Here is a 25,600-nt window from a genome sequence, read left to right on the forward strand (position 1 = left end):
TGTGAGTGTGTAAATGGGAGTTTGTGTGTGTGAGTGGGATTTAGTGTGTGTGTGAGTGTGTGAGAGATAGATTGTGTGGGGTGTGCCTGTGTGTGTGGATGGGTGTGTGTAAGTGATAGATTGTGTGTGTGAGTGTGTGAGTCTGAATGTGTGTGAGTGTAAGTAGGTGTTTGCATATGTGTGTGTGTGTGTATGTGAGACTGTGTGAGTGTGTGTAAGTGGAGGTTCCTGTGCATGTGTGAGTCTGTGTGTTTTTGAGTCTGTGTTTGTGTGTGTCTGGGTGTGTGTTTGTGTGAGTGAGTGTAACATTTTGCATGTGTGTGAGTGTTTGTATGTGTGTGCAAGTTTGTGTGTATATGAGTGTGTGTGCAATTGTGTGTGTGAGTAGGAATTTGTGTGAGTGTGTGTAAGTTGAAATTTGTGTATATAAGTGTCTGTGTGTGTGTTTGTGTGTGTGTGTGTCAGAGAGAGAGAGCGAGAGAGAAAGAGAGTGGGTGTAAGTGGGAGTTTGTGTGTATGTGTGAATGTGTGTGAGAGAATGTATGTGTGAGTGTTTGTATGCGTGTGCATGCGTGTGTATGTGTGTGAGCGGGTGTGTGAGTGTGTGTGAATTTGTGTGTGTGAGTGTGTGTGTGAGTGCAAATAGGAGTTTGTATATGTGTAAGTGTATGTGTGTTTGCATGTGTTCCTGGTGTGTGTCTGTATCTGTGTGTGTGAGTGTATGAATCCGAATGTGCGTGAGTATAAGTAGGAGTTTGTATATGTGAGTGTGTGTGTGTGTGTGTGTGTGTGTGTGTGAGAGAGAGAGAGTGTGTGTGTATGTGAGAGGGTGTGAGTGTGTGTAAGTGGAAGTTCCTGTGTGTGTGTGAGTCTGTGTGTTTCTGAGTCTGTGTTTGTGTGTGTCTGGGTGTGTGTTTGTGAGTGCGTGTGAGTGTAAGATTTTGCATGTGTGAGTGTGTGTGTGAGTGTATGTGTGTGCATGTTTGTGTGAATATGTGTGAGTGTGTATGTGAGTGTGCGTTAGGAATTTGTGTGAGTGTGTGTAAGTGTAAATTTGTGTATATGTGTAAGTGTATGTGTGTGTATTTGTGTGCGTCTAGGTGTGTGTGTGAGTGTATGTAGGAGTGTGAGTGGAAATTTGTGTGAGTATGTTTGTACATGGGAGTTTGTATATATGTGTAAGTGTGTGTGCTTTTGTTTGTGTATGGGTGTGTGTATGAGTGTGTGTGTGAGTATACGTGGGAGTTTGTATATGTGTGAGTGTGTGTGTAAGTGTGTGTTTGTGTGAGAGTGTGTGCGAGTGTGTATGTGAGTGTGTTTGTGTAAGTGAGTTTATGTTTGGCAGTGTGTTTGTGTAAATAGGAGTGTGTGTGTGTGAGTATGTGCATGTGAGAGTGTGTGTGTAAGTGGGAGTTTGTGTGTGTGTAAGTGGGAGTTTGTGTGTGTGTGAGAGTGTGTGTGGGGTGTGCCTGTGTATGTGGATGGGTGTGTGTATGTGGGAGTTTGTGTGTGTGAGAATGTGAGAGAGGGTGTGTGTGTCTGTGTGTGTAATTGGGAGTTTGTGTGCGTGAGTGTTTGTGTAAGTGGGGGTTTATGTGAGTGTGTGTGTAAATGGGAGTTTGTGTGTATGTGTGAGTGGGATTTAGTGTATGTGTGTGAGTGTGTGAGAGAGGGAGTGTGTGGGGTGTGCTTGTGTGTGTGGATGGGTGTGTGTAAGTGGGAGATTGTGTGTGTGAGTGTTTGTGTAAGTGGGAGTTTGTGTGAATGTGTGTGTGTGAGTTGGAGTTTGTGTGTGTGAGTGTGTGTGTAAATGGGAGTCAGTGTATGTGTGACTGTGTCTTTGTAAGTGGGAGTTTGTGTCTGTGTGTATGTGTGTGACAGTGTGTGTGAGTGAAAGTATGTGTGTGTGTGTGTGAGAGTGTGTGTGTGAGTGGGTGTGTGTGTGAGTGTGAGTGTGAGCATGAGTGCATAAGTGGATGTTTCTCTGTGTGTGTGAGTCTGTGTGTGTCTGGGTGTGTGTTTGTGTGTGTGTGAGTGTGTGATTGTAAGTAAGTGTTTGTATGTGTGTGAGTGTGTATGTGCGTTTGTGAGTTGTGTGTAAGGTGAAGTTTGTGTGTGTGGGTGTGTATAATGGGAGTTTGTGTTTGTGTGTGTAAGTGGGTGTTTGTGTATGTGAGTGTGTGTGTGTAAGTGGGAATTGGTGTGTGTGAGTGAGAGTCTGTGTGAGTGTGTAAGTGGGTGTTTGTGTTTTTTGTGAGTGTGTGTGTCTGGGAGTGTGTTTGTGTTTCCTTGGGTGTGTGTTTGTGTTTGTGTGTGTGTGCATGTGCAACTCTGTGTGTGTCTATGCCTGTATGTGTTTGAGAGAGTGTGTGTGTGAGGTGTGCATGTGTGTGTGTTGGTGAGTGGGTGTAATTGGGAGTTTGTGTGAGTGTGTGTGTGTAAGTGAGTGTTGGTGTGTGTGTACATGGGTCTTTGTGTGAATGTGTGTTTGTGTGAGTTAGTGTGTGTGTGAGTGTGTCTGTGTAATTGGGAGTTTGTGCCTGTGTGTGTGTGTGTGTGTTTGTGTGTGTGTGTGTGTGTGTGTGTGTTTGAGTATGAGTGTTACAGTGTGTGCAAGTGAAAGTGTGTGTGTGAGTGGCTGTATATAAGTGGGAGTTGGTGTCTGTGAATGTGTGTGTGACTGTGTGAGAGTGTCCATATGAGAGTGTGTGTGTGTGATTGTGTGATTGTGTGTGTGTATATATATATATATATGTGTGTGTGTGTGTGTGTGTGTGTGTGTGTGTGTGTGTGTGTGTGTGAAAGCGGGAGTGTGTGTGAGTATGTACGTGGGTGTTTGTGTTTTTGTGAGTGTGTGTGTGTGTCTGGGTGTGTGTTTGTGTTTGCATGGTTGTGTGTTTGTGTTTGTGTGTGTCTGGGTGTGTGTTTGTGTGTGTGTGAGTGTAAGAGTGGGCATGTGTGAGACAGCATGTGTGTGAGTGTTTGTATGTGTGTGCATGTGTGTGTATGTGGGTGAGTGGGTGTGTGAGTGTGTGTATAAGTGGACGTTTGTGTATATGTGTAAGTGTGTGTGTATCTGTGTGTGTGTTTGTGTGTGTGAGTGTGAGTGTGTGTGAGAGTAAATAGGAGTTTATATATGTGTGTAAGAGAGTGTGTGTGAGTGTGTGTGTGTGTGCATAAGTGGAAGTTTCTGTGTGTGTGTCAGTCTGTGTATGTCTGGGTCTGTGTTTGTGTGTGTCTGGGTGTGTGTTTGTGTGTGTGAGTGTAAGTAAGAGTTTGTATGAGTGTGTGTGGGAGAGTTTTTGTGAGAGAGTATGTGCGACTGTGTGTATGTGTGTGCATGTGTGTGTGAGTGAGTGTGTGTGTAAGGTGAAGTTTGTGTGTGTGGGTGTGTATATTGGGAGTTTGTATTTGTGTGTAAGTGGGAGTTTGTGTATGTGAGTGTGTGTGTGTAAGTGGGAGTTTGTGTGTGTGAGTGTAATAGGAGTTTGTATGTGTATGAGTGTGTGTATGTGAATGTGTGTGGGTGGAGTTTGTGTAAGTGTGTAATTGTGTGTTTGTGTTTTTGTGTGTTTGTTATTTGTGTTTGCTTGGGTGTCAGAGCGCATGCAGCTCTGTGTGTGCCTATGCCTGTATGTGTTTGAGAGTGTGTGTGAGAGTATGAGTGTGACAGTGTGTGCAAGTGAAAGTGTGAGTGAGTTTGTGTGTGTGTAAGTGGGAGTTGGTGTGTGTGTAAGTGGGTCTTTGTGTGAGTGTGTGTGCATGTGGGAGTTAGTGTGTGTGAGTGTGTCTGTGTAATTGGGAGTTTGTGCCTGTGTGTGAGTGTGCGTGTGTGCGTGTGTGTGCGTGTGTGTGTGTGTGTGTGTGTGTGTGTGTGTGTGTGTGTGTGTGTGTGTGTGTGTGAATATGAGTCTCACAGTGTGTGCAAGTGAAAGTGTGTGTGTGAGTGGCTGTATATTAGTGGGAGTGTGTGTCTTTTAATGTGTGTGTGTGTGAGTGTGTGAGAGTGTCCATATGAGAGTGTGTGTGTGTGAGATTGTGTGATTGTGTGTGTGAGGTTGTGTGATTGTGTGTGTGTATGTGAATGTGTACTGGTGTAAGTGGGAATTTGTATGAGTGTGTAAGTGGGTGTTTGTGATTTTGTGAGTGTGTGGTGTGTCTGGGTGTGTGTTTGTGTTTGCATGGGTGTGTGTTTGTGTTTGTGTGTGTGAGAGTGTGCACGTGAAGCTCTGTGTGTGTCTATGCCTATGTGTGTGTGTGTGTGTGTGTGTGTGTGTGTGTGTGTGTGTGTGTGTGTGTGTGTGTGTGTGTGTGTGTGTAAGTGGATGTTTGTGTATATGTGCAAGTGTGTGTGTATAATGGGTGTTTGTGTGTGTGAGTGTTTGTGTAAGTGGGAGTTTGTGTGAAATGTGTCTGTGTAAGTGAGAGTTTGTGTGTGTGTGAGTGGGAGTTTGTGTGTGTGTGTGAGAGAGAGAGAGGGTGTGCGTCTGTGTGCATGCAAGTATGTTTGTGTAAGTGAGAGCTTGTGTGTGTGATGGTTTGTGTAAATGGGAGTTTGTGTGAATGTATCTGTGTAAGTGAGAGTTTGTGTGTGTGTGTGAGTGGGAGTTTGTGTGTGTGTGTGTGAGAGAGAGAGAGAGGGTGTGCGTCTGTGTGCATGCAAGTATGTGTGTGTAAGTGAGAGTTTGTGTGTGTGATGGTTTGTGTAAGTGGGAGTTTGTGTGAATGTGTGTGTGTGAGTGGGAGTTTGTGTTTTTGTGAGTGTGTGTGTGTCTGGGTGTGGGTTTGTGTTTGCAATAGGTGTGTGTTTGTGTTTGTATGTGCGAGAGTGTGCTGCAGCTCTGTGTGTTGCTATGTCTGTATGTGTGTGAAAGAGAGTGTTTGTGAGGTGTACGTGTGTGTGTGTGTGTGTTGGTGAGTGGCTGTAAGTGGGAGTTTGTGTGAATGTGTGTGTAAGTGGGAGTTAGTGTGTGTGTCTGTTTAATTGGAAGTTTGTGAGTGAGTGTGTGTGTGTGAGTATGAGTGTGACAGAGTGTGTGTGTGTGAGTGGCTGTATGTAAGTGGGAGATGGTGTCTGTGAATGTGTGTGTGAGTGTGTGAGAGTGTCAATATGAGAGTGCGTGTGCGTGTGTGCGTTTGTGTGTGTGAGAGTGGGTGTGTGTCTGTGTGCGTGCAAGTGTGTGCATGTATAAGTGGGAGTTTGTGTGTGTTTGTGTAAATGGGAGTTTGTGTGAATGTGTCTGTGTAAGTGAGAGTTTGTGTGTGGTTGGGTGGGTGTAAGTGGGTTTGTGTGTGTGAGAGTGCGTGTGTGTCTGTGTGCGTGAAAGTGTGTGTGTATAAGTGGGAGTTTGTGTGTGTGAGTGTTTGTGTAAGTGGGAGTTTGTGTGAATGTGTCTGTGTAAGTGAGAGTTTGTGTGTGTGTGAGTGGGAGTTTGTGTGTGTGTGAGAGAGAGAGGGTGTGCGTCTGTGTGCATGCAAGTATGTGTGTGTAAATGAGAGTTTGTGTACGTGATGGTTTGTGTAAGTGGGAGTTTGTGTGAATGTGTGTGTGAGTGGGAGTTTGTTTGAGTTTATGTGTAAGTGCGAGTTTAGGTGAGTGTGTGTTTGTACGTGGGAGTGTGTGTGAGTGTTCATGAGAGTTTGTATGTATATGAGAGTGTGTGTGTGTGCGAGTGTGCTTGTGAATGTGTGTACAAGTGGGAGTTAGTGTGTGTGTGAGTGTGTCTGTGTAATTTGGAGTTTGTGCCTGTGTGTGTGTGTGTGTGTGTGTGTGTGTGAGTATGAGTATGACAGTGTGTGCGAGTGAAAGTGTGTGTGATTGGCTGTAAGTGGGAGTTTGTGTCTGTGAATGTGTGTGAGTGTGTGAGTGTGTCCATATGAGAGAGTGTGTGATTGTGCGTGTGTGTATGTGAGTGTGTGTGTGCATGTAAGTTGGAGTTTGTGAGTGTGTAAGTGGTTGTTTGTATTTTTGTGAGTGAGTGTGTGTGTGTCTTGGTGTGTGTTTGTGTTTGCAATAGGTGTGTGTTTGTGTTTGTGTGTGTGAGAGTGTGCGCATGCAGCTCTGTGCATGTCTATGTCTGTATATGTGTGAGAGAGAGTGTTTGTGAGGTGTACGTGTGAGTGTGTGTTGATGCATGGATGTAAGTGGGAGTTTGTGTGAATGTGTGTGTGTAAGTGGGAGTTTGTGTGTGTGTTTGAGAGTGTATGTGGGTGAGTGTGTGTGAGAGAATGTGTGAGTATGTGAGTGTGTGTGTGAGAGTGTGTGAGTGTGCATCTTAGTGGGAGTTGGTGTGAGTGTATGTGTGTGTGAGTGTGTGTGTCCTTTTGTGACTGTGTTTGAGAGTGTATGTGGGTGAGTGTGTGAGAAAGAATGTGTGAGTGTGTGTGAGTATGTGAGTGTGTGAAAGTGTGTGTGAGTGGGAGTGTGTGTGAGAGTGTGTGTGAATGAGAGTGTGTGTGTAAGTGTTAGTTTATATGTGTGTGTGAGTGTGTGCACATGAGAGTATGTTTGTGTATGAGTGAGAGTGTGTGAGACTGTGTGTGAGAGTGTTTGTGTGAGTGAATGTGTGTGAGTATGTGTGTGTGAGTGTTTGTGTAAGTGGGAGTTTGTGTGAATGTGTCTGTGTAATTGAGAGTTTGTGTGTGTGTGTGGGAGTTTGTGTGTTTGTGTGAGAGAGAGGGTGTGCGTCTCTGTGCATGCAAGTGTGTGTGTGTAAGTGAGAGTTTGTGTGTGTGATGGTTTGTGTAAGTGGGAGTTTGTGTGAATGTGTGTGTGTGAGTGGGAGTTTGTTTGTGTTTATGTGTAAGTGGGAGTATAGCTGAGTGTGTGTGTACATGGGAGTGTGTGTGATTGTGTGTGTGAGTGTTCATGAGAGTTTGTATGTGTATGAGTGTGTGTGTGTGTGAGTGTGCTTGTGAGTGTGTGTACAAGTGGGAGTTAGTGTGTGTGTGAGTGGGTGTGTGTCTGTGTGCATGCAAGTGTGTGTGTGTGTATAAGTAGTTTGTGTGTGTGAGTGTTTGTGTAAGTGGGAGTTTGTGTGAATGTGTCTGTGTAATTGAGAGTTTGTGTGTGTGTGTGTGTGTGTGTGTGTGTGTGTGAGTGTGTGTAAGTGGATGTTTGTGTATATGTGCAAGTGTGTGTGTATAATTGGGTGTTTGTGTGTGAGTGTTTGTGTAAGTGGGAGTTTGTGTGAAATGTGTCTGTGTAAGTGAGAGTTTGTGTGTGGTTGGGTGGGTGTAAGTGGGAGTTTGTGTGTGTGAGAGTGCGTGTGTGTCTGTGTGCATGCAAGTGTGTGTGTATAAGTGGGAGTTTGTGTGTGTGAGTGTTTGTGTAAGTGGGAGTTTGTGTGAATGTGTGTGTGTGAGTGGGAGTTTGTTTGTGTTTATGTGTAAGTGGGAGTATAGCTGAGTGTGTGTGTACATGGGAGTGTGTGTGATTGTGTGTGTGAGTGTTCATGAGAGTTTGTATGTGTATGAGTGTGTGTGTGTGTGAGTGTGCTTGTGAGTGTGTGTACAAGTGGGAGTTAGTGTGTGTGTGAGTGGGTGTGTGTCTGTGTGCATGCAAGTGTGTGTGTGTGTATAAGTAGTTTGTGTGTGTGAGTGTTTGTGTAAGTGGGAGTTTGTGTGAATGTGTCTGTGTATTTGAGAGTTTGTGTGTGTGTGTGGGAGTTTGTGTGTGTGTGAGAGAGAGGGTGTGCGTCTCTGTGCATGCAAGTGTGTGTGTGTAAGTGAGAGTTTGTGTGTGTGATGGTTTGTGTAAGTGGGAGTTTGTGTGAATGTGTGTGTGTGAGTGGGAGTTTGTTTGTGTTTATGTGTAAGTGGGAGTATAGCTGAGTGTGTGTGTACATGGGAGTGTGTGTGATTGTGTGTGTGAGTGTTCATGAGAGTTTGTATGTGTATGAGTGTGTGTGTGTGTGAGTGTGCTTGTGAGTGTGTGTACAAGTGGGAGTTAGTGTGTGTGTGAGTGGGTGTGTGTCTGTGTGCATGCAAGTGTGTGTGTGTGTATAAGTAGTTTGTGTGTGTGAGTGTTTGTGTAAGTGGGAGTTTGTGTGAATGTGTCTGTGTATTTGAGAGTTTGTGTGTGTGTGGGAGTTTGTGTGTGTGTGAGAGAGAGGGTGTGCGTCTCTGTGCATGCAAGTGTGTGTGTGTAAGTGAGAGTTTGTGTGTGTGATGGTTTGTGTAAGTGGGAGTTTGTGTGAATGTGTGTGTGTGAGTGGGAGTTTGTTTGTGTTTATGTGTAAGTGGGAGTATAGCTGAGTGTGTGTGTACATGGGAGTGTGTGTGATTGTGTGTGTGAGTGTTCATGAGAGTTTGTATGTGTATGAGTGTGTGTGTGTGTGAGTGTGCTTGTGAGTGTGTGTACAAGTGGGAGTTAGTGTGTGTGTGAATGTGTCTGTGTAATTGGGAGTTTGTGCCTGTGTGTGTGTGTATGTGTGTGTGTGTGTGTGAGTGTGTGAGTGTGTCCATATGTGAGAGTGTGTGTGTGATTGTGTGTGTGTGTGTGTGTGTGTGTGTGTGTGTGTGTGTGTGTGTGTGTGTGTGAGAGTGTGTGTGTGTGTGTAAGTGGGAGTTTGTGTGTGTGTAAGTGGGTGTTTGTGTTTTTGTGAGTTTGTGTGTGTGTCTGGGTGTGTGTTTGTGTTTGCAATAGGTGTGTGGTTGTGTTTGTATGTGCGAGTGTGCGCTGCAGCTCTGTGTGTGTCTATGTCTGTATGTGTGTGAGAGAGAGTGTTTGTGAGGTGTACGTGTGATTTATGTTGGTGATTGGCTGTAGGTGGGAGTTAGTTTGTGTGTGTGTGTGTGTGTGTGTGTGTGTGTGTGTGTGTGTGTGTGTGTGTGTGCTTGTGTGTGTCTGTTTAATTGGGAGTTTGTGCCTGTGTGTGAGTGTGTGTGTGTGAGTATGAGTGTGACAGTGTGTGCGAGTGAAAGTGTGTGTGTGTGTGAGTGTGTGTGTGTGTGTGTGTGTGTGTGTGTGTGTGTGTGTGTGTGTGTGTGTGTGTGTGTGTGAGTGGCTGTATGAGAGTGTGCATGCGTGTGTGCGATTGTGTGTGTGAGTGTCTGTGTGAGCATGTGTGTGAGTGTGTGCATGTATATGTGTGAGTTGTGTGTGTGTTAGTGCTTGTGTGTAAGTGGGAGTTTGTGTGTGTAGGTTTGTGAGAGTGTGCATGTGAGCGTGTGTGTGATGGTGAGTGTTTGTGTGAGTGGGTGTGTGTGAGAGAGGGTGTGTGTGAGTGTGTGTGGGTGGGTGTGTGTGTGAGAGAGGGTGTGTGTGAGTGTATGTGAGTGGGTGTGTGTGTGAGTGTGTGTAAGTGGAAGTTTGTGTATATGTGTAAGTGTGTGTGTGTTTGTGTGTGTCTGGGTATGTTGGTTGTGTGTAAGTGGGAGTTTGTGTGTGTGAGAGTGGGTGTTTGTCTGTGTGTGCAAGAGTGTGTGTGTATAAGTGTGAGTTTGTGTGTGTGAGTGTTTGTGTAAATGGGAGTTTGTGTGAATGTGTCTGTGTAAGTGAGAGTTTGTGTGTGTGTGATTGGAAGATTGTGTGTGTGTGTGAGAGAGAGAGTGAGAGTGTGCGTCTGTGTCCATGCAAGTGTGTGTGTGTGCGAGTGATAGTTTGTGTGTGTATGTGAGTGTGTGTGTGTGTGTGTGTGTGTGTGTGTGTGTGTGTGTGTGTGTGTGTGTGTGTGTGTGTGTGTGTGTGTGTGTGAGTGTGTGTAAGTGGATGTTTGTGTATATGTGCAAGTGTGTGTGTATAATTGGGTGTTTGTGTGTGTGAGTGTTTGTGTAAGTGGGAGTTTGTGTGAAATGTGTCTGTGTAAGTGAGAGTTTGTGTGTGTGTGAGTGGGAGTTTGTGTGTGTGTGTGTGAGAGAGAGAGGGTGTGCGTCTGTGTGCATGCAAGTATGTTTGTGTAAGTGAGAGCTTGTGTGTGTGATGGTTTGTGTAAATGGGAGTTTGTGTGAATGTGACTGTGTAAGTGAGAGTTTGTGTGTGTGTGTGAGTGGGAGTTTGTGTGTGTGTGTGTGTGAGAGAGAGAGGGTGTGCGTCTGTGTGCATGCAAGTATGTGTGTGTAAGTGAGAGTTTGTGTGTGTGATGGTTTGTATAAGTGGGAGTTTGTGTGAATGTGTGTGTGTGAGTGGGAGTTTGTGTTTTTGTGAGTGTGTGTGTGTCTGGGTGTGGGTTTGTGTTTGCAATAGGTGTGTGTTTGTGTTTGTATGTGCGAGAGTGTGCTGCAGCTCTGTGTGTGTCTATGTCTGTATATGTGTAAGTGTGTGTGTGTTTGTGTGTGTCTGGGTATGTTGGTTGTGTGTAAGTGGGAGTTTGTGTGTGTGAGAGTGGGTGTGTAAATGAATGTGTGAGTAAGTGTGTGTGTCTGAGTCTGTGAGTGTTTGTGTAAATGTGTCTTTGTGTGTGTGAGAGAGAATGAGTGTGTGTGTGTTGGTGAGTGGCTGTAAGTGGGAGTTTGTGTGAATGTGTGTGTAAGTGGGAGTTAGTGTGTGTGTCTGTTTAATTGGAAGTTTGTGAGTGAGTGTGTGTGTGAGTATGAGTGTGACAGAGTGTGCGAGTGAAAGTGTGTGTGTGAGTGGCTGTATGTAAGTTGGAGATGGTGTCTGTGAATGTGTGTGTGAGTGTGTGAGAGTGTCAATATGAGAGTGCGTGTGCGTGTGTGCGTTTGTGTGTGTGAGAGTGGGTGTGTGTCTGTGTGCGTGCAAGTGTGTGCATGTATAAGTGGGAGTTTGTGTGTGTTTGTGTAAATGGGAGTTTGTGTGAATGTGTCTATGTAAGTGAGAGTTTGTGTGTGGTTGGGTGGGTGTAAGTGGGAGTTTGTGTGTGTGAGAGTGCGTATGTGTCTGTGTGCGTGAAAGTGTGTGTGTATAAGTGGGAGTTTGTGTGTGTGAGTGTTTGTGTAAGTGGGAGTTTGTGTGAATGTGTCTGTGTAAGTGAGAGTTTGTGTGTGTGTGTGTGGGAGTTTGTGTGTGTGTGAGAGAGAGAGGGTGTGCGTCTGTGTGCATGCAAGTATGTGTGTGTAAATGAGAGTTTGTGTACGTGATGGTTTGTGTAAGTGGGAGTTTGTGTGAATGTGTGTGTGAGTGGGAGTTTGTTTGAGTTTATGTGTAAATGCGAGTTTAGGTGAGTGTGTGTTTGTACGTGGGAGTGTGTGTGAGTGTTCATGAGAGTTTGTATGTATATGAGAGTGTGTGTGTGTGCGAGTGTGCTTGTGAATGTGTGTACAAGTGGGAGTTAGTGTGTGTGTGAGTGTGTCTGTGTAATTGGGTGTTTGTGGCTGTGTGTGTGTGTGTGTGAGTATGAGTATGACAGCGTGTGCGAGTGAAAGTGTGTGTGATTGGCTGTATGTAAGTGTGAGTTTGTGTCTGTGAATGTGTGTGTGAGTGTGTGAGTGTGTCCATATGAGAGAGTGTGTGATTGTGCATGTGTGTATGTGAGTGTGTGTGTGCATGTAAGTTGGAGTTTGTGAGTGTGTAAGTGGTTGTTTGTATTTTTGTGAGTGAGTGTGTGTGTGTCTTGGTGTGTGTTTGTGTTTGCAATAGGTGTGTGTTTGTGTTTGTGTGTGTGAGAGTGTGCGCATGCAGCTCTGTGCATGTCTATGTCTGTATATGTGTGAGAGAGAGTGTTTGTGAGGTGTACGTGTGAGTGTGTGTTGATGCGTGGATGTAAGTGGGAGTTTGTGTGAATGTGTGTGTGTAAGTGGGAGTTTGTGTGTGTTTGAGAGTGTATGTGGGTGAGTGTGTGTGAGAGAATGTGTGAGTATGTGAGTGTGTGTGTGTGAGAGTGTGTGAGTGTGCATCTTAGTGGGAGTTGGTGTGAGTGTATGTGTGTGTGAGTGTGTGTGTCCTTTTGTGACTGTGTTTGAGAGTGTATGTGGGTGAGTGTGTGAGAAAGAATGTGTGAGTGTGTGTGAGTATGTGAGTGTGTGAAAGTGTGTGTGAGTGGGAGTGTGTGTGAGAGTGTGTGTGAATGAGAGTGTGTGTGTAAGTGTTAGTTTATATGTGTGTGTGAGTGTGTGCACATGAGAGTATGTTTGTGTATGAGTGAGAGTGTGTGAGACTGTGTGTGAGAGTGTTTGTGTGAGTGAATGTGTGTGAGTATGTGTGTGTGAGTGTGTGTGTAAGTGGGAGTTGGTATGTGAGTGTGTGTGAGTATGTGAGAGTTTCTGTGATTGTTTGTGTGTGTGAGTGTTTGTGATAGTGAGTGTGGGGTGTGGTAATGAGTGTATGACTGAGTGTGTGTGAGAGAGTGTGTGATTGTATGTGTGTGTGTGAGTGTGAGGGTGTGAATGAATGTGTGAGTAAGTGTGTGTGTCTGAGTCTGTGAGTGTTTGTGTAAATGTGTCTTTGTGTGTGTGAGAGAGAATGAGTGTGTGAATGTGTATATGAGTGAGTGTATGTGAGTTTGAGTGTAAGTGTGGGTTTGTTTGTGTGTGTGTGAGAGAGTGTGTGTAAGTTAGTGTGCGAGAGAGAATGAGTGTGTGTGTACATGTGTGTGAGTGAGTGTGTGTAGGTGTGAGTGTATGTATGTGACTGTGTTTGTAAGTGGGAGATTGTGTATGTGTGAGTGAGAGAGTGTGTGTGAGTTTGTGTGCGGGAGAGAGTGTGTATGAGTATGCATGTGAGTGTCTGAGCATGTGTGTCTGGGTGTGTTTGTGTTTACTTTGGTGTGTTTGTGTGTGTGTGAGTGAGAGTTTGTATATGAGTGTGTGTGAGTGTGGGTGTGTGAATGTGTGTTTGTCTGAGTGTTTATATCAGAGTGTGCGTGTGTTTGTTTCAGTGTGAGTGTGTATGTGAGCCTGAATGAATGTGTGTCAATGTTTGTGAGTCTGAGTGTGTGTGTGTGTGTGTGTGTGTGTGAGTGTGAGTGTGTGTGAGCCAGAGTGAGTGTGTGTGTCAGTGTGTGTGTGAGTGTGTATGAGTGTGTTTGTGAGTGTATATGTGTGTGTGTGAGTGAGTGTGTATGTGAGATAGTGTGTGATATTGTGTGTGTGAGAGAGTGTGCGTGAGTGTGAGAGGGTGTGACTGTGCGTGTAAGTAGGAGTTGGTGTGAGTGTATGTGTGCGTGAGTGTGTGTCTGTTTGTATGTGTGTGTTTGAGAGTGTATGTGGGTGTGTGTGAGTGTGTGTGTGAAAGTGTGTGTGTGAGTGAGAGTGTGTGAGAAAATGTGTGTGTGTGAGAGTGTGTGTGAGTGAGAGTGTGTGTGAGTGAGAGTGTGTGAGAGTGTGTGAGTGTACATGAGTGTGTGTCAGTGTGAGTGTTTGACTGTGTGTGAGCCTGAGTGAGAGTGTGTGTCAGTGAATGTGTGATTGTATGTAAGTGTGAATGAGTGTGGTTGAGTCTGTTTGTGAGTGTATGTGAGATAGTGTTTAACTGTGAGTTTGTGTGTAAGTGTGTGCATGTGAGTGTGTGTGTCAGTGTGTGTCTGTGATATAATGTGTGTGGGTGTGAATGTGTGTGTGAGAGAGAGTGTGTGAGTGTGCGTGTGAGTTAAGTGTGTGGGTGCGAGGATGTGTGAGAAAGAAAGTGTGTGTGTGAGTGGAGGTTTGTGTCAGAGTGTTTGTCAGTGTGTATGAGTGTGTGAGTGGGTGTGCGAGTGTTTGTGTGTGGAAGTGTTTGTGCAAGTGTGAGTTTGTATGTCTGTTTAGGTGGGAGTTTGTGTGTGTGAGAGTGTGTGATTGAATGTGTGTGTGAGTGTGTGTGAGTCAATATGTTTGTGAGAGAGAGAGGGTGTGTGAGAGGGTGTGACTGTGTGTGAGAGAGAGTATGTGTGTGTGTGCGAGTGTGTGTATGAGTTTGTGTGTGTGAGAGAGAGTGTGAGTGTGTGTATGAGAGTGTGTGAATGTATGTGAGTGCGAGTGTGTGTGTAAGTGTTAGTTTGTATGTGTGTGTGAGTTTGTGTGTGTGAATGAGAGTGTGTGTATGTGAGTGTGACTATGTGAGAATGTGTACATGAGAGTTTGTTTGTGTGTGAGTGAGAGTGTGTGAGACTGTGTGTGAGAGAGTGTGTGTGAGTGTGTGAGTATATGCAAGTGTGTGTGTGTTTATGGTTGTAAGTGAGTGTGTGAGAGAGTGAGTGTGAGTGTGTGAGTGTGCATGTAAGTGGGAGTTGGTGTGAGTGTATGTGTGTGTCCATTTGTGTGTGTGTTTGAGAGTGTATGTGGGTGAGTGTGTATGTGAGAGAGTGTGTGAGAGTGTGTGTGAGAGAGTATGTGAGTGTGTGTGTCAGTGTGAGTGTGTGACTGTGTGTGTGAGCCTGAGTGAGAGTGTGTGTCAGTGAATGTGTGAGTGTGAATGACTGTGGTTGTCTGTGTGTGTGTTTGTGAGTGTATGTGAGATAGTGTGTAACTGTGAGTTTGTGTGTTAGTGTGTCCATGTGTGTGTGAGTGTCACCGTGTGCCTGTGAGATAATGTGTGAGTGCATGTGAGGGTGTGAGTATGTATGTGAGAGTGAATGTGTGTGTAAATGTGATTATGTGTGTGAGAGGGTTGTGTGTGTGCAATTGTAAGTGTGTAAGTGTGTGTGAGTTAGTGTGTGTGAGAGAATGTGTGTGTGAATGTGTATATGAGTGTGTATGTGAGTTTGTGTGTAAGTGGGGGTTTGTTTGTGTGTGAGTGAGAGAGTGTGTGTGAGTTAGTGTGCAAGAGAGAATGTGTGTGAGTGTGCATGTGTGTGTGAGCATGTGTGAGGGTGTGCAATTGGGAGTTTCTGTGTGAGTATTTGTGTGAGTGGGAGTTTTTGTGCATGAGTGTGGATGTGTGAGTCCATGTGTGTGTGAGTGTGTATGTATGTGTGTGTAGGTCTCAGTGTGTGTGACAGAGAGTGTGTGTGAGTGTGTGTGTGAGCCTGAGTGAGTGTGTGTATCAGTGTTTGTGAGTGTGTGTGTGTGTGTGTGTGTGTGTGTGTGTGTGTGTGTGTGTGTGTGTGTGTGTGTGTGTGTGAGAGAGAGAGAGAGAGAGAGAGAGAGAGAGAGCCAGAGTGGGTGTGTGTGTCAGTGTGAGTGAGTGTGGTTGAGTGTATGTTTGTGAGTGTATGTGTGGGTGTGAGTGTGTGTCTGATTGTGTATGTAGGATAGTGTGTGAGGGTGTGTGTATGAGAGTGTGGGTGTGCAAGGGTGTGAGTGTATGCAAGTGTGTGTGTGTGTTTATGGGTGTGAGTGTGTGTGAGAGAGTGAGTGTGTGTGTGTGTGAGTGTGTGTGAGAGAGTATGTGAGTGTGTGTCAGTGTGAGTGTGTGACTGTGTGTGTGAGCCTAAGCGGAGTGTGTGTCAGTAAATGTGTGATTGTGTGTGAGTATTAATGAGTGTGGTTGAGTCTGTGTTTGTGAGTGCATGTGAGATAGTGTGTAACTGTGAGTTTGTGTGCTTGTGTGTCCATGTGCGTGTGTGTGTCAACGTGTGTCTGTGAGATAATGTGTGAGTGCATGTGTGAGGGTGTGAGTATGTATGTGAGAGTGAGTGTGTGTATAAATGTGATTATGTGTGAGAGAGAGTGTGTGTGAGTGTGTGTGCAATTGTAAGTGTGTAAGTGTTTGAGTGTGTGTGGGTGTGAGTGTGTGTGAGAAAGAAAGTGTGTGTGTGAGTGGAAGTTTGTGTGAATGTGTGTGTCAGTGTGTGTGTCAGTGTGTATGAGTGTGTGAGTGGGTGTGTGAGTGTTTGTGTGTGGAAGTGTTTGTGCAAGTGTGAGTTTGTATGTGTGTTTAGTTGGGAGTTTGTGTCTGTGTGAGTGAATGTGTGTGAGAGTGTGTGTGTCAGTGTGTTTTTCACTGTGTATGTGAGTGGGCTGAGTGTGTGTGAGAGAGATGGGGTGTGTGAGTGGGTGTGACTGTGTGTGAGAGAGTGTGTGTGTGTAAGTGTTAGTTTGTATGTGTGTGTATGTGAGTGTGTGTACATGAGAGTTTGTTTGTGTGTGAGTGAGAGTGTGTGAGACTGTGTGTGTGAGTGGAAGTTTGTGTGAATGTGTGTGTCAGTGTGTGTGTCAGTGTGTATGAGTGTGTGAGTGGGTGTGTGAGTGTTTGTGTGTGGAAGTGTTTGTGCAAGTGTGAGTTTGTATGTGTGTTTAGTTGGGAGTTTGTGTCTGTGTGAGTGAATGTGTGTGAGAGTGTGTGTGTCAGTGTGTTTTTCACTGTGTATGTGAGTGGGCTGAGTGTGTGTGAGAGAGATGGGGTGTGTGAGTGGGTGTGACTGTGTGTGAGAGAGTGTGTGTGTAAGTGTTAGTTTGTATGTGTGTGTATGTGAGTGTGTGTACATGAGAGTTTGTGTGTGAGTGAGAGTGTGTGAGACTGTGTGTGTGAGTGGAAGTTTGTGTGAATGTGTGTGTCAGTGTGTGTGTCAGTGTGTATGAGTGTGTGAGTGGATGTGTGAGTGTTTGTGTGTGGAAGTGTTTGTGCAAGTGTGAGTTTGTATGTCTGTTTAGTTGGTAGTTTGTGTCTGTGTGAGTGAGAGAGTGTGAGTGAATGTGTGTGAGAGTGTGTGTGTCAGTGTGTTTTTCAGTGTGTGTGTGAGTGGGCTGAGTGTGTGTGAGAGAGATGGGGTGTGTGAGTGGGTGTGACTGTGTGTGAGAGAGTGTGTGTGTATGTGAGTTTGTATGTGTGTGTATGTGAGTGTGTGTACATGAGAGTTTGTTTGTGTGTGAGTGAGAATGTGTGAGACTGTGTGAGACTGTGTGTGAGAGTGGTTGTGTGAGTGAATGTGTGTGTGAGTGTGTGTGTAAGTGGGTGTTGGTATGTGAATGTGTGTGAGTATGTGAGAGTTTCTGTGATTGTATGTGTGTGAGTGTGTTTGAGAGTGTATGTGAGGCTGTGAGTGTGTGAGTGTGTGTGTGAGTGAGTGTGGGGTGTGGTACTGAGTGTATGACTGAGTGTGTGAGTGAGAGAGTGTGTGATTGTGTGTGTGAGTGTGTGTCTGAGCCTGTGAGTGCTTGTGTAAATGGGACTTTGTCTATGAGAGATAGAGTGTATGTGAGAGAATGTGTGCGTGAATGTGTATATGAGTGTGTATGTGAGCTTGTGTGTAAGTGGGGGTTTGTTTGTCTGTGAGTGAAAGAGAGTGTGTGAGTTAGTGTGCGAGAGAGAATGTGTGTGAGTGTGCATGTGTGTGTGTGAATGTGTGTGTGTGTGTTTGTGTGAGTGGGAGTTTTTGTGTGTGAGTGTGGGTGTGTGAGTTCATGTGTGTGTGAGTGTGTATGAATGTATGTATGTGTGTGCACGTGTGTGTAAGTCTCAGTGTGTGTGAAAGAGTGTGTGTGAGTGTGTGTGTGAAGCATGTGTGAGTGTATGTACGTGTGTGTCAGTGTGTGTGTGAGTATATGTGACTGTGGGTGAGTGTGTGTGGGTGTGAGTGAGAAACAGATTGTGTGTATGTTAGTGTGTATGTGAGTGTGTGTGTCAGTGTGTGTGTCAGTGTGTGTGCCAGTGTGAGTGTTTGAGAGCCTGTGAGTGTGTGTGTCAGTGAAGTGTGATTGTGTGTGAGTGTGAGTGAGTGTGTGTTTGTAAGTGTATGTGTGTGGGTTTGAGTGTGTGTGTATGTGTGTGTGCATGTGTGTGTAGGTCTCAGTGTATTTGTGTAAGAGAGAGTTTCTGTGAGTGTGTGTGTGTGAGGGGTGTGTGAGTGTGTATACATATGTGGGTCAGTGTGAGTGTGTGTGTTTCTGAGTGAGTGTGTGTGTCAGTGTTTGTGTGAGTACATGCGACTGTGGGTGAGTGTGTGTGGGTGTGAGTGAAAGAGAGTGTGTGTATGTGTGTGAGTGTGTGTGTGTGTGTCAGCGTGAGTGTGTGAGAGCCTGTGTGTGTCAGTGAAGTGTGATTGTGTGTGAGTGTGAGTGAGTGTGTGTTTGTGAGTGTATGTGTGTGGGTTTGAGTGTGTGAGAGTGTGTGTGTATATGTGTGTGTGCATGTGTGTGTAGGTCTCAGTGTGTGTGTGAAAGAGAGAGTTTCTGTGAGTGTGAGTGTGTGTGTGAGGGATGTGTGAGTGTGTATACATATGTGGGTCAGTGTGAGTGTGTGTGTTTCTGAGTGAGTGTGTGTGTCAGTGTTTGTGTGAGTACGTGCGACTGTGGGTGAGTGTATGTGGGTGTGAGTGAGAGAGGGTGTGTGTATGTTAGTGTATGTGTGTATGTGTGTGAATGTGTGTGTGTCAGTGTGAGTGTGTGAGAGCCTGTGAGTGTGTGTGTCAGTGAATGTGTGATTGTGTGTGAGTGTGAATGAGTGTGTCTGTATGTGAGATAGTGTGAGTGTTTGTGAATGAGTGCATGTGTGTGTGTGTCTGAGTATGTGTGTGTGAGTGTGTGTGTGATTGAGTGTGTGTGTGAGTGGGTGTGTGTGTTAGTCAGTGTGTATGTGTGAGTGGGTGAGTGACTGTGAGAGTATGTGTGAGTTTGTATGTGAGTGGGAATTTGCGTGAATGGGTGTTTGTGTTAGTGTGTTTGTGATTGGGAGCTTGTGTATGTGAGTGTGTGTGTGGAAGTGGGGGTTTGTGTGTGTGTAAGTGGGATTTATTGTGTGTGTGAGTGGGAGTTTGTGTGAGTGCGTGTGTAAGTGGGAGTTGGTGTGTGTGTAAGTGGGAGTTAGTGTGTACGTGTGTCTGTGTAAGTGGAATTTGTGTGTTTGAGTGTATATATGTGTGTGTGTGTGTGAGAGTGTGTTTGAGTGTGTGTGAGTGTGTAAGTAGAAGTTTCTGTGTTTGTGTGAGTGTGCGTGTCTGGGTCTGTGTTTGTGTGTGTCTGGGTGTGTGTTTGTGTGAGTGTATGTAATTGTTTGCATGTGTGAGAGTGTGTGTAATTGGGAGTTTGTGTATATGTGTAAGGGTCTGTGTGTTTGTGTGTGTCTGGGTGTGTGCTTGTGTGTGTGAGTGTATTTCAGTGTGTGTGAGAGAGAATGTATGTGAGTGTGTGTGGGTGTGTGTGAGTGTGTATTCATGTGAGTGTGTGTGTGTGTCTGAGTGAGTGAGTGTGTGATTGAGAAAGAGAGAGAGTGTGTGTGTGTGTGTGTGTGTGGGTGTGTGTATGCGTGTTTGTGTGAGTGAGTGTGTGTGAGAGTGTGTGAGAAAGAGCGAGAGAGAATTGAGGGAATTGGTCAACAAGGAGCTTGCGTATCCTCATCCCTGCCCTCTCAGTTCCGAAAGATACTGTCTCCTAAACACTCGGGAGCTGAGGTTGAGATTCCCACATCACGACATAACACTTAATACGTGACTTAATTGCCTGTCCCACGCTTTGGGACTTAAAGGAACACGAGAGGCTCTGATAGAAACGCAGGCCGACGTTCAGTGTGGAGTTTGCAGGTGTCGGAACAGCGCCGGTCAGAGATCAACTCATCCTCACTTCTAAGGACCCTTTACCTCTTATGCACTCTGTGAGACCTGCTGAGATCATCCAGCATTTCAGTGTTTTCACTGCAATCACAGCGCCTACAGACTCTCACAGAGAAAAACATGCTTACACACACAGAGAAACACGCGTGCACTCACAAACATGTGCATTCATATACACACACGTGCCCACTCGCATTTTCATTACACCACTACATATTCTGTCTTGCACACACGTAAAGGACGGGTTGGCTAAAAAAAAACTGGCTAAAGTATGTCACCTAAGCCTCCTGGAGCTGTGGTCCAGTCTCTCACCTGGGAATGTCAGCACTCATCCCTGGGGAGGCGCAGCGCTGCGTCTCCACAACTCGCCATCGAAATTACACCACCATCTCTTTCCATCTAATATTCATATCGTGACTGCCCGCTTCCCATTTCTAATCCCCAAATCCAATTTCGCATTCCAAATCCCAAACTTTATCCTGCTTCTCTCTCTCTCTCTCTCTCTATCTATCTATCTATCTATATATCTATCTATCTCTCTGTCTACCTCTCTCATCTATCTATCTATCTATCTATCTATCTATCTATTTATCTATCTAACTCTCCGTTTTCCTACGTGCGTGGGAGTTTGCAACATTCGACTCTCTCTTTCATCTGAATTCCTCTCGTTGCACTTTCCCCTTGCACCTGAGCACCCACTGCCCAAACACGTTTCAGGGAAACCCCCACCCCCTGGATCAGACATGCACGCCTCCCTTGTTAACCATTTCATCCCCATCGCGGCAAGGAATCCTTCAGTCCGGTACCTCTGTTCAGGATTATGGTGTCTTGGAGGATTTTTCCACCGTTCTCCAGGGTCGAGCAGTTCCATCTCTGATCCCAGAGTTGGTGCTGGCATTCGTGAACAGCCACCTGAATACCCTGAACCGCAGCGGCCGTGACATCAGGGCTCCTCACGCATAACCCCAGCTGACGCCTGCTCAAGCCCGGCAGCGTCAGGCAGACCGTGTTGGCAGTCAGGATCGGATCTTCAGGTAGCTTCAATCCCAAGATCTCATTCCCGGCCACGCTAAACGGGGGATAAATGACCACAGAGAGTGAAAAAAAAAGTCATGTTTACTTATGCCAAAAGAAAAGGTATGTTAATGTTTCAATTTAAAATGACCATTTAAACCAGACAAAATAACCAGGCTGATACTTTCTTACCGATAGCCGGTGAGCGAGATGATGAGAAGCAGGGAGAAGTGCCCGGGGGTTGGTGACACTGCCATGGCAGGGAATTAAATCGGTGCAAATCGATCGGTGCAAAGGACTATTGGGAACCACACGGGAATAGACTTCCTCAAACCAGGTCTGGCAGCGAGAGTATCTCCTCCTCAGTGTCAGGTTTCATTTCTTCGCTCCGCTGCTCCGGATAGCCGCTAGATTGAGTCAGTCAGGATTTAAAAAGTTACAGGAAGAGAGAGAGAGAGAAAAGTCTCCACTCGGTTCAAAGGCAGATGGAACGAAGATAGATCAGTCAGTCTTATTTTGCCAGATCGTTGACGCAATCTTTGCCACTCTCTATCTCCCTCTGTCTTTATTCTGTATTTCCAGTGTTCCCTCCCTCACCCTCTTCACTCTCTCTTTCTCTCTCCCCTTCCTTTCTCTATCTCTCTCTCCAACTCCCTCCTGCCTCCCCCTCTCACACATTGCTCCTCAGTCTCTCTCCCACCCAACCTTCTCTCCTCCCTCCTCATTCATCCCCTCCAGCCCTCCCCCCCTCCCCACACACACACACCTCTCATGAAGGTGGATAAAACAAATCGCGGCGTTAAAATGAATTTTTATTGGCGAATCATAAATGTTTCAGGCAAAATACCAGTTCATTGTCGTGCGGCCGATGGGAGGCAGCGAGCAAGTCGCCAAGTGATGGTGGTCTTACTGGAGTGCGTGGAGTGTGCGCGCTTCTGCATGGCCTCCTCACTCCCCCCTCTATTTCTCTCTCTCTCTCTCTCTCTCTCCACGGCATATTCACCGTCCCTGATTCCTGTTCTCCTGCTGCCGCCTTTAATAAACGAGGGCAACGAATTCAAGCAGAAACCAATTTATATACAATATTCAGTCTGTTAAAATATATCTTGAAAAATAATTGACTTTCAAGCGATCATGCGTCAAATTAATCCAAACCATACATAGAAAAACTAAAATATATCTTATCCGTAAACAAATCCAAGAGTCTCGGTTATGGTGTGCTTTGGACTTCAATTTACCCCCATTTCGTTCCTTTTGTATGGATTCCATTATTTACGTTATTTAAGATGCAGCATGTTTCAAACACACATAAAAATACGCACACAGGACACCTGTTGCTTTCTTGACAGCCACTGCAAATCAAAGCAATTCATTACACGTGAAGCCCTTGGAGACCTTTCTGCGAGCGGCGCCGCGCCCATGCAAGTCTTTTTATGTCAACTCAGAGGAGTTGGGAAGGAACAATCACAGAGCTAGCTAAGGTCAGTCGGCTCAAGAATGGGAAGGTGGAGGTGGTTCAAATAGTCGGGGCTCTGCAGTGAGAGGCAACGACGTTCTCCCAGCACATGTGGCGGGGACGGGGGCGAGGGGGTGGGGTGGGTATGAGAATGGCGAAGCCACTCAAATGCGGCAACCTCTGTCGCTTTGTTCCTGACCTAGCTCTCTTGCTCGCCCATAAAGCATTCGTCCCTTCTTTGGCTGACTTGTTTGCAGATACTGATATTGTGGCTGGCTCCGGGAAGACTGCAAAGGTCAGGTTCTCTCTCCCCTCAGACTCATACGGCAGTTCTATTATCGCCTTCATATTTTGAGGTTCGAGCTGTTGGAAGGGTCGAAACTGTATGTCGCCTTGTCTCACACAGAACCAGCAGCGAGCAAGTGTCCTTCGGGGATTTGAGGGTCGCCCGACATATGTCATGAAGGCAGCATTGAAAGGCCGACGAGGTACACAATCAGATCTAAAGTGGTGGGCGCTGCCCCTTTTGTCCCGACAACCCGGGTGTTGAAACAACCTCAGGTTGATCAGGCGAGAACCCCTTCTCCTCGCCATGACGAGCATATGTGCTAACCTGCTGGTGTGGGGAGATCAACCACCCCAACCCCGAGTAGAAAGCCTTGCAAAAGATAGTGGACACAGCCCAGGACATTGCAGACAACCCGCCCCCCCCCCCCTGCCCCACCATCGAGAACATCTACGGGGACACGCCGTCGGAGAGCAGCAGCAATCATCAAGGATCCACACCACCCAGCACACGCTCTGTTCTCGCTGCTGCCATCAGGAAAGAGGTCTAGGCGCCACAAGACTCGCCCCACCAGTTTCAAGAAAAGCTGCTCCCCCTCCACCATCAGACTCCTCAACAACAAACTCAATCAGGGACTCATTTATGGACTCTCACTTGTGCACCTTATTGATTTTTTTAATCTCTGTATTGCAGTCAGTTTGTTTACATTTCTTTATTTGTTTACGGGTGTACAGAGTCCACAGTTTTTTTTTGCACTACCAATAAGTAGTAATTCTGCCTCTTCCGTGGGTAAAAAATCTCAGGATTGTATATGATGACATGTATGTACTCTGACAAAAATCTGAAATCCATATGTGAACATTATTTCAGGTGGGGTAGGGTGGAACCATAGAACATTACAGCAGAGAAACAGGCCCCATTGGCCCTTCTAGTCTGTGCCAAACCATTTCTTTGACCCAGTTCATTCCCCTCCCAACCAAATTCTTCTTAAATAAGAGGACCTTGGACAGGTACATGGATGGGAGAGGTGTTATGAAGTTCCCACTTGAGCACAACTTGACAAGAAACTAATAGATCAGGAGATCACTCCCCAACGAACAATCTCTCTGAAGCTAGAAGTGAGATTTGAAAGATTATTATTTCTCTGTTAACAGTTGCCAGAATCTAAACCATTCTTGAAGACTCTATCTCTTGCCAGTGGCCATTTAGCTCATTGCCTTTGGAGAAAATAAAAACGGGATTAAAATAGGATTGGCTGATGGCCGGCATGGATTCGATGGGTGGAAGGGTCGGTTCCTGTGCTGTATGGTTCTTATCCAAAAGGTGCATCAAGGAACATTGATAATGTTGAAATGCCATTGGCCAAATGCTTTGATCTCAGGTGAATGAGATCCACGACTTCTGGAAGCCTTTATATTAAACATGATTGATTGTTAAATTTAGCCACCTATATTGATAAAAGTACTCGTTTCTATTTATAGATAATCAGTGAGAGCTGAAAGATACATCAACCTTGCCCAATAACATGGGAGGGGGGGGGGTGGATGCGTGAGCGAGATACCTCGACAACTCCTCTCTCTCCCAACTAATACCCACACCCAAGTATTATCTATTGGTTCATGAAATCGTCCAGACCTACCACCAAGATTGAGCAGTAGTTCAGGGGCAATTAAGGATGGACGATTTTGCTGGCATTCTGACGATATATGCAACCCTGAACGGTGCATCAGAAAAAAAATAACAACATTTGAGGAATTCATTCAGACCTACAGCATGTTAACAGGCCCTTTTGGTCCATGAGTTCATGACCCCATTAACCTGCACTCTCGGTATGTTTTGAAGGATGGGAGGAAACTAGAGCACCTGGAAGAAACTCAACCGCGCCACCCAAAAAGAGGGTTCCCCGGAAGGTGCCAAGACAGATAGGCAGAGTAGGTGGCTGTGAGTTTAACAGCAGCCTACGGGAAAATATGATTTAGAGATTGGCTTAGCTCAGGGTGGAATTGAGGAGCAGACTCAATGGACCGAATGGCCTGCTTCTGTTCCTTTATCTTGTGATTTTTGTGATTATACAGGGATGCTAAATGTTGCTTAAAGTCATGATATCCTGGGAGGAAGGGACAATGGAACACACTCTGAGAAATAACGGCCCCTGTGTTTCTCCCTCTCCCTCTCTCCACTGTCTCTCCACCTCGCTCACCTTCTGTCCACGACACTATCACCTCTGGGCCACTCGCTCAGCTTTTTTCCTCTTTATATTTCTCCTGTTCTATCCCAGTATTGATAAAGGGCTCACATCGGAGAGACTGGACGCAGACCGGGAGATCGCTTCGCTGAGCACCTTCGCTCTGTCCGTGTCAGTGACAGGGATGTCCCAGTGGCCAACCAGCTCAATTCTGTGCACACGCTTCTCCAGGCGCGCACACTCCCACCCGCCCCACCCATGCACACGCGCACACAAACACCCCGCAACAGCGACACACACCAACAGACACACATGCACACAGAGCTACACACACTGGCGTGCACACACGCACCCGTCCCCCCCCCCCCCCCCCCCCCGGCGCCTTAAAGGTCAAAACTTCCACTCCCAAAGCTGACAGGGAGTGTGTTTATTCTCGATACATTCGCCGTGATGTCCCCAGGTGCAGGAGTCGGAAATTCCCCAGCACCGCCCGCCCTCAGCTGGATGAGCTCAACGCGACACATTTAAATTATGTAAAGCGCTGTATTTGTGGTCTCAACTGGCATCACATTCCTGCTTATTGACCTGATAAGCGAAGGGTTAGTTAGAACACTTCCACTCACAATGAAACACAAACACTTAACACTTGTATTGGTCCAGTTTCCTCACTGTTTACTTGAGTTAAATAGATTTGTGCACCCATTAAAATCAGAAAAAGGGGTATTTGCATGACCCTCCAGAGCAGTGATTCCCAACCTTTTTTTTTTCACTCATTAAAGGTTATCATTTACTAACAGTGCACCTCTGGCATAGCTGCTCTGTGGTTAGTAAGGGATGACTTAAGATGTAACATGAGTGGGGAAAGGGGTATTTACACCATTACCGGGCACTGAGGTGCTGAGACCGAGGGGAAGTCCCTCAAACAACAGAGAAGGGAGAAGTGACAAGGGGTCACAGGGGTGATAACGGTGCACGGAGAGGACAAATGTAACAATGTACATCTATCCCCCTCATAATTTTAAAAAGACTTTGAACGGGTTCATCTTTTGTAAATAATTTATTGTGAATGAAGTCTATTTCTGGAAAAAATATTGGACCATGTTGACTGAAACTTATAAAGTGAGAATCTTAACATTAGGTAATGCCCTTTCAACAGATGCCTCCATTTTAAACGCCCGTCTTGCTGAGACTTCCTGACCATTGAGGACATGCACTCACGTGTACTGAACCATTCAACCCCCAAGGAAAACACTCGCTATCACAAGGCCGAAAGGTCAGTGTACCCATGATGCAAATTCTCTCTCTCTCTCTCTCTCTTCCCCTCTATCTCGCTCCCTCCCTCCGTCCCTTCCCCC

General features: G+C 45.8%; 1 protein-coding gene across 1 annotated transcript in view; it reads right to left on the reverse strand.

Annotated features, from left to right (window-relative positions):
- The window catches only part of wnt10b (wingless-type MMTV integration site family, member 10b), a 50,971-nt gene extending 30,396 nt beyond the window's left edge, over positions 1 to 20,575 (reverse strand). The window contains exons 1-2 of the mRNA XM_069905654.1: positions 20,511 to 20,575; positions 20,111 to 20,373 (exon numbers count right to left, since the gene is read on the reverse strand). Of these exons, the coding sequence (XP_069761755.1) occupies positions 20,111 to 20,373; positions 20,511 to 20,575 (328 nt within the window). The remainder of the gene's footprint in view (positions 1 to 20,110; positions 20,374 to 20,510) is intronic.
- Between the last annotated feature and the right edge of the window lie 5,025 nt (positions 20,576 to 25,600).

This window comes from Narcine bancroftii, chromosome 12, assembly GCF_036971445.1.
Source record: "Narcine bancroftii isolate sNarBan1 chromosome 12, sNarBan1.hap1, whole genome shotgun sequence".
NCBI lineage: Eukaryota > Metazoa > Chordata > Chondrichthyes > Torpediniformes > Narcinidae > Narcine > Narcine bancroftii.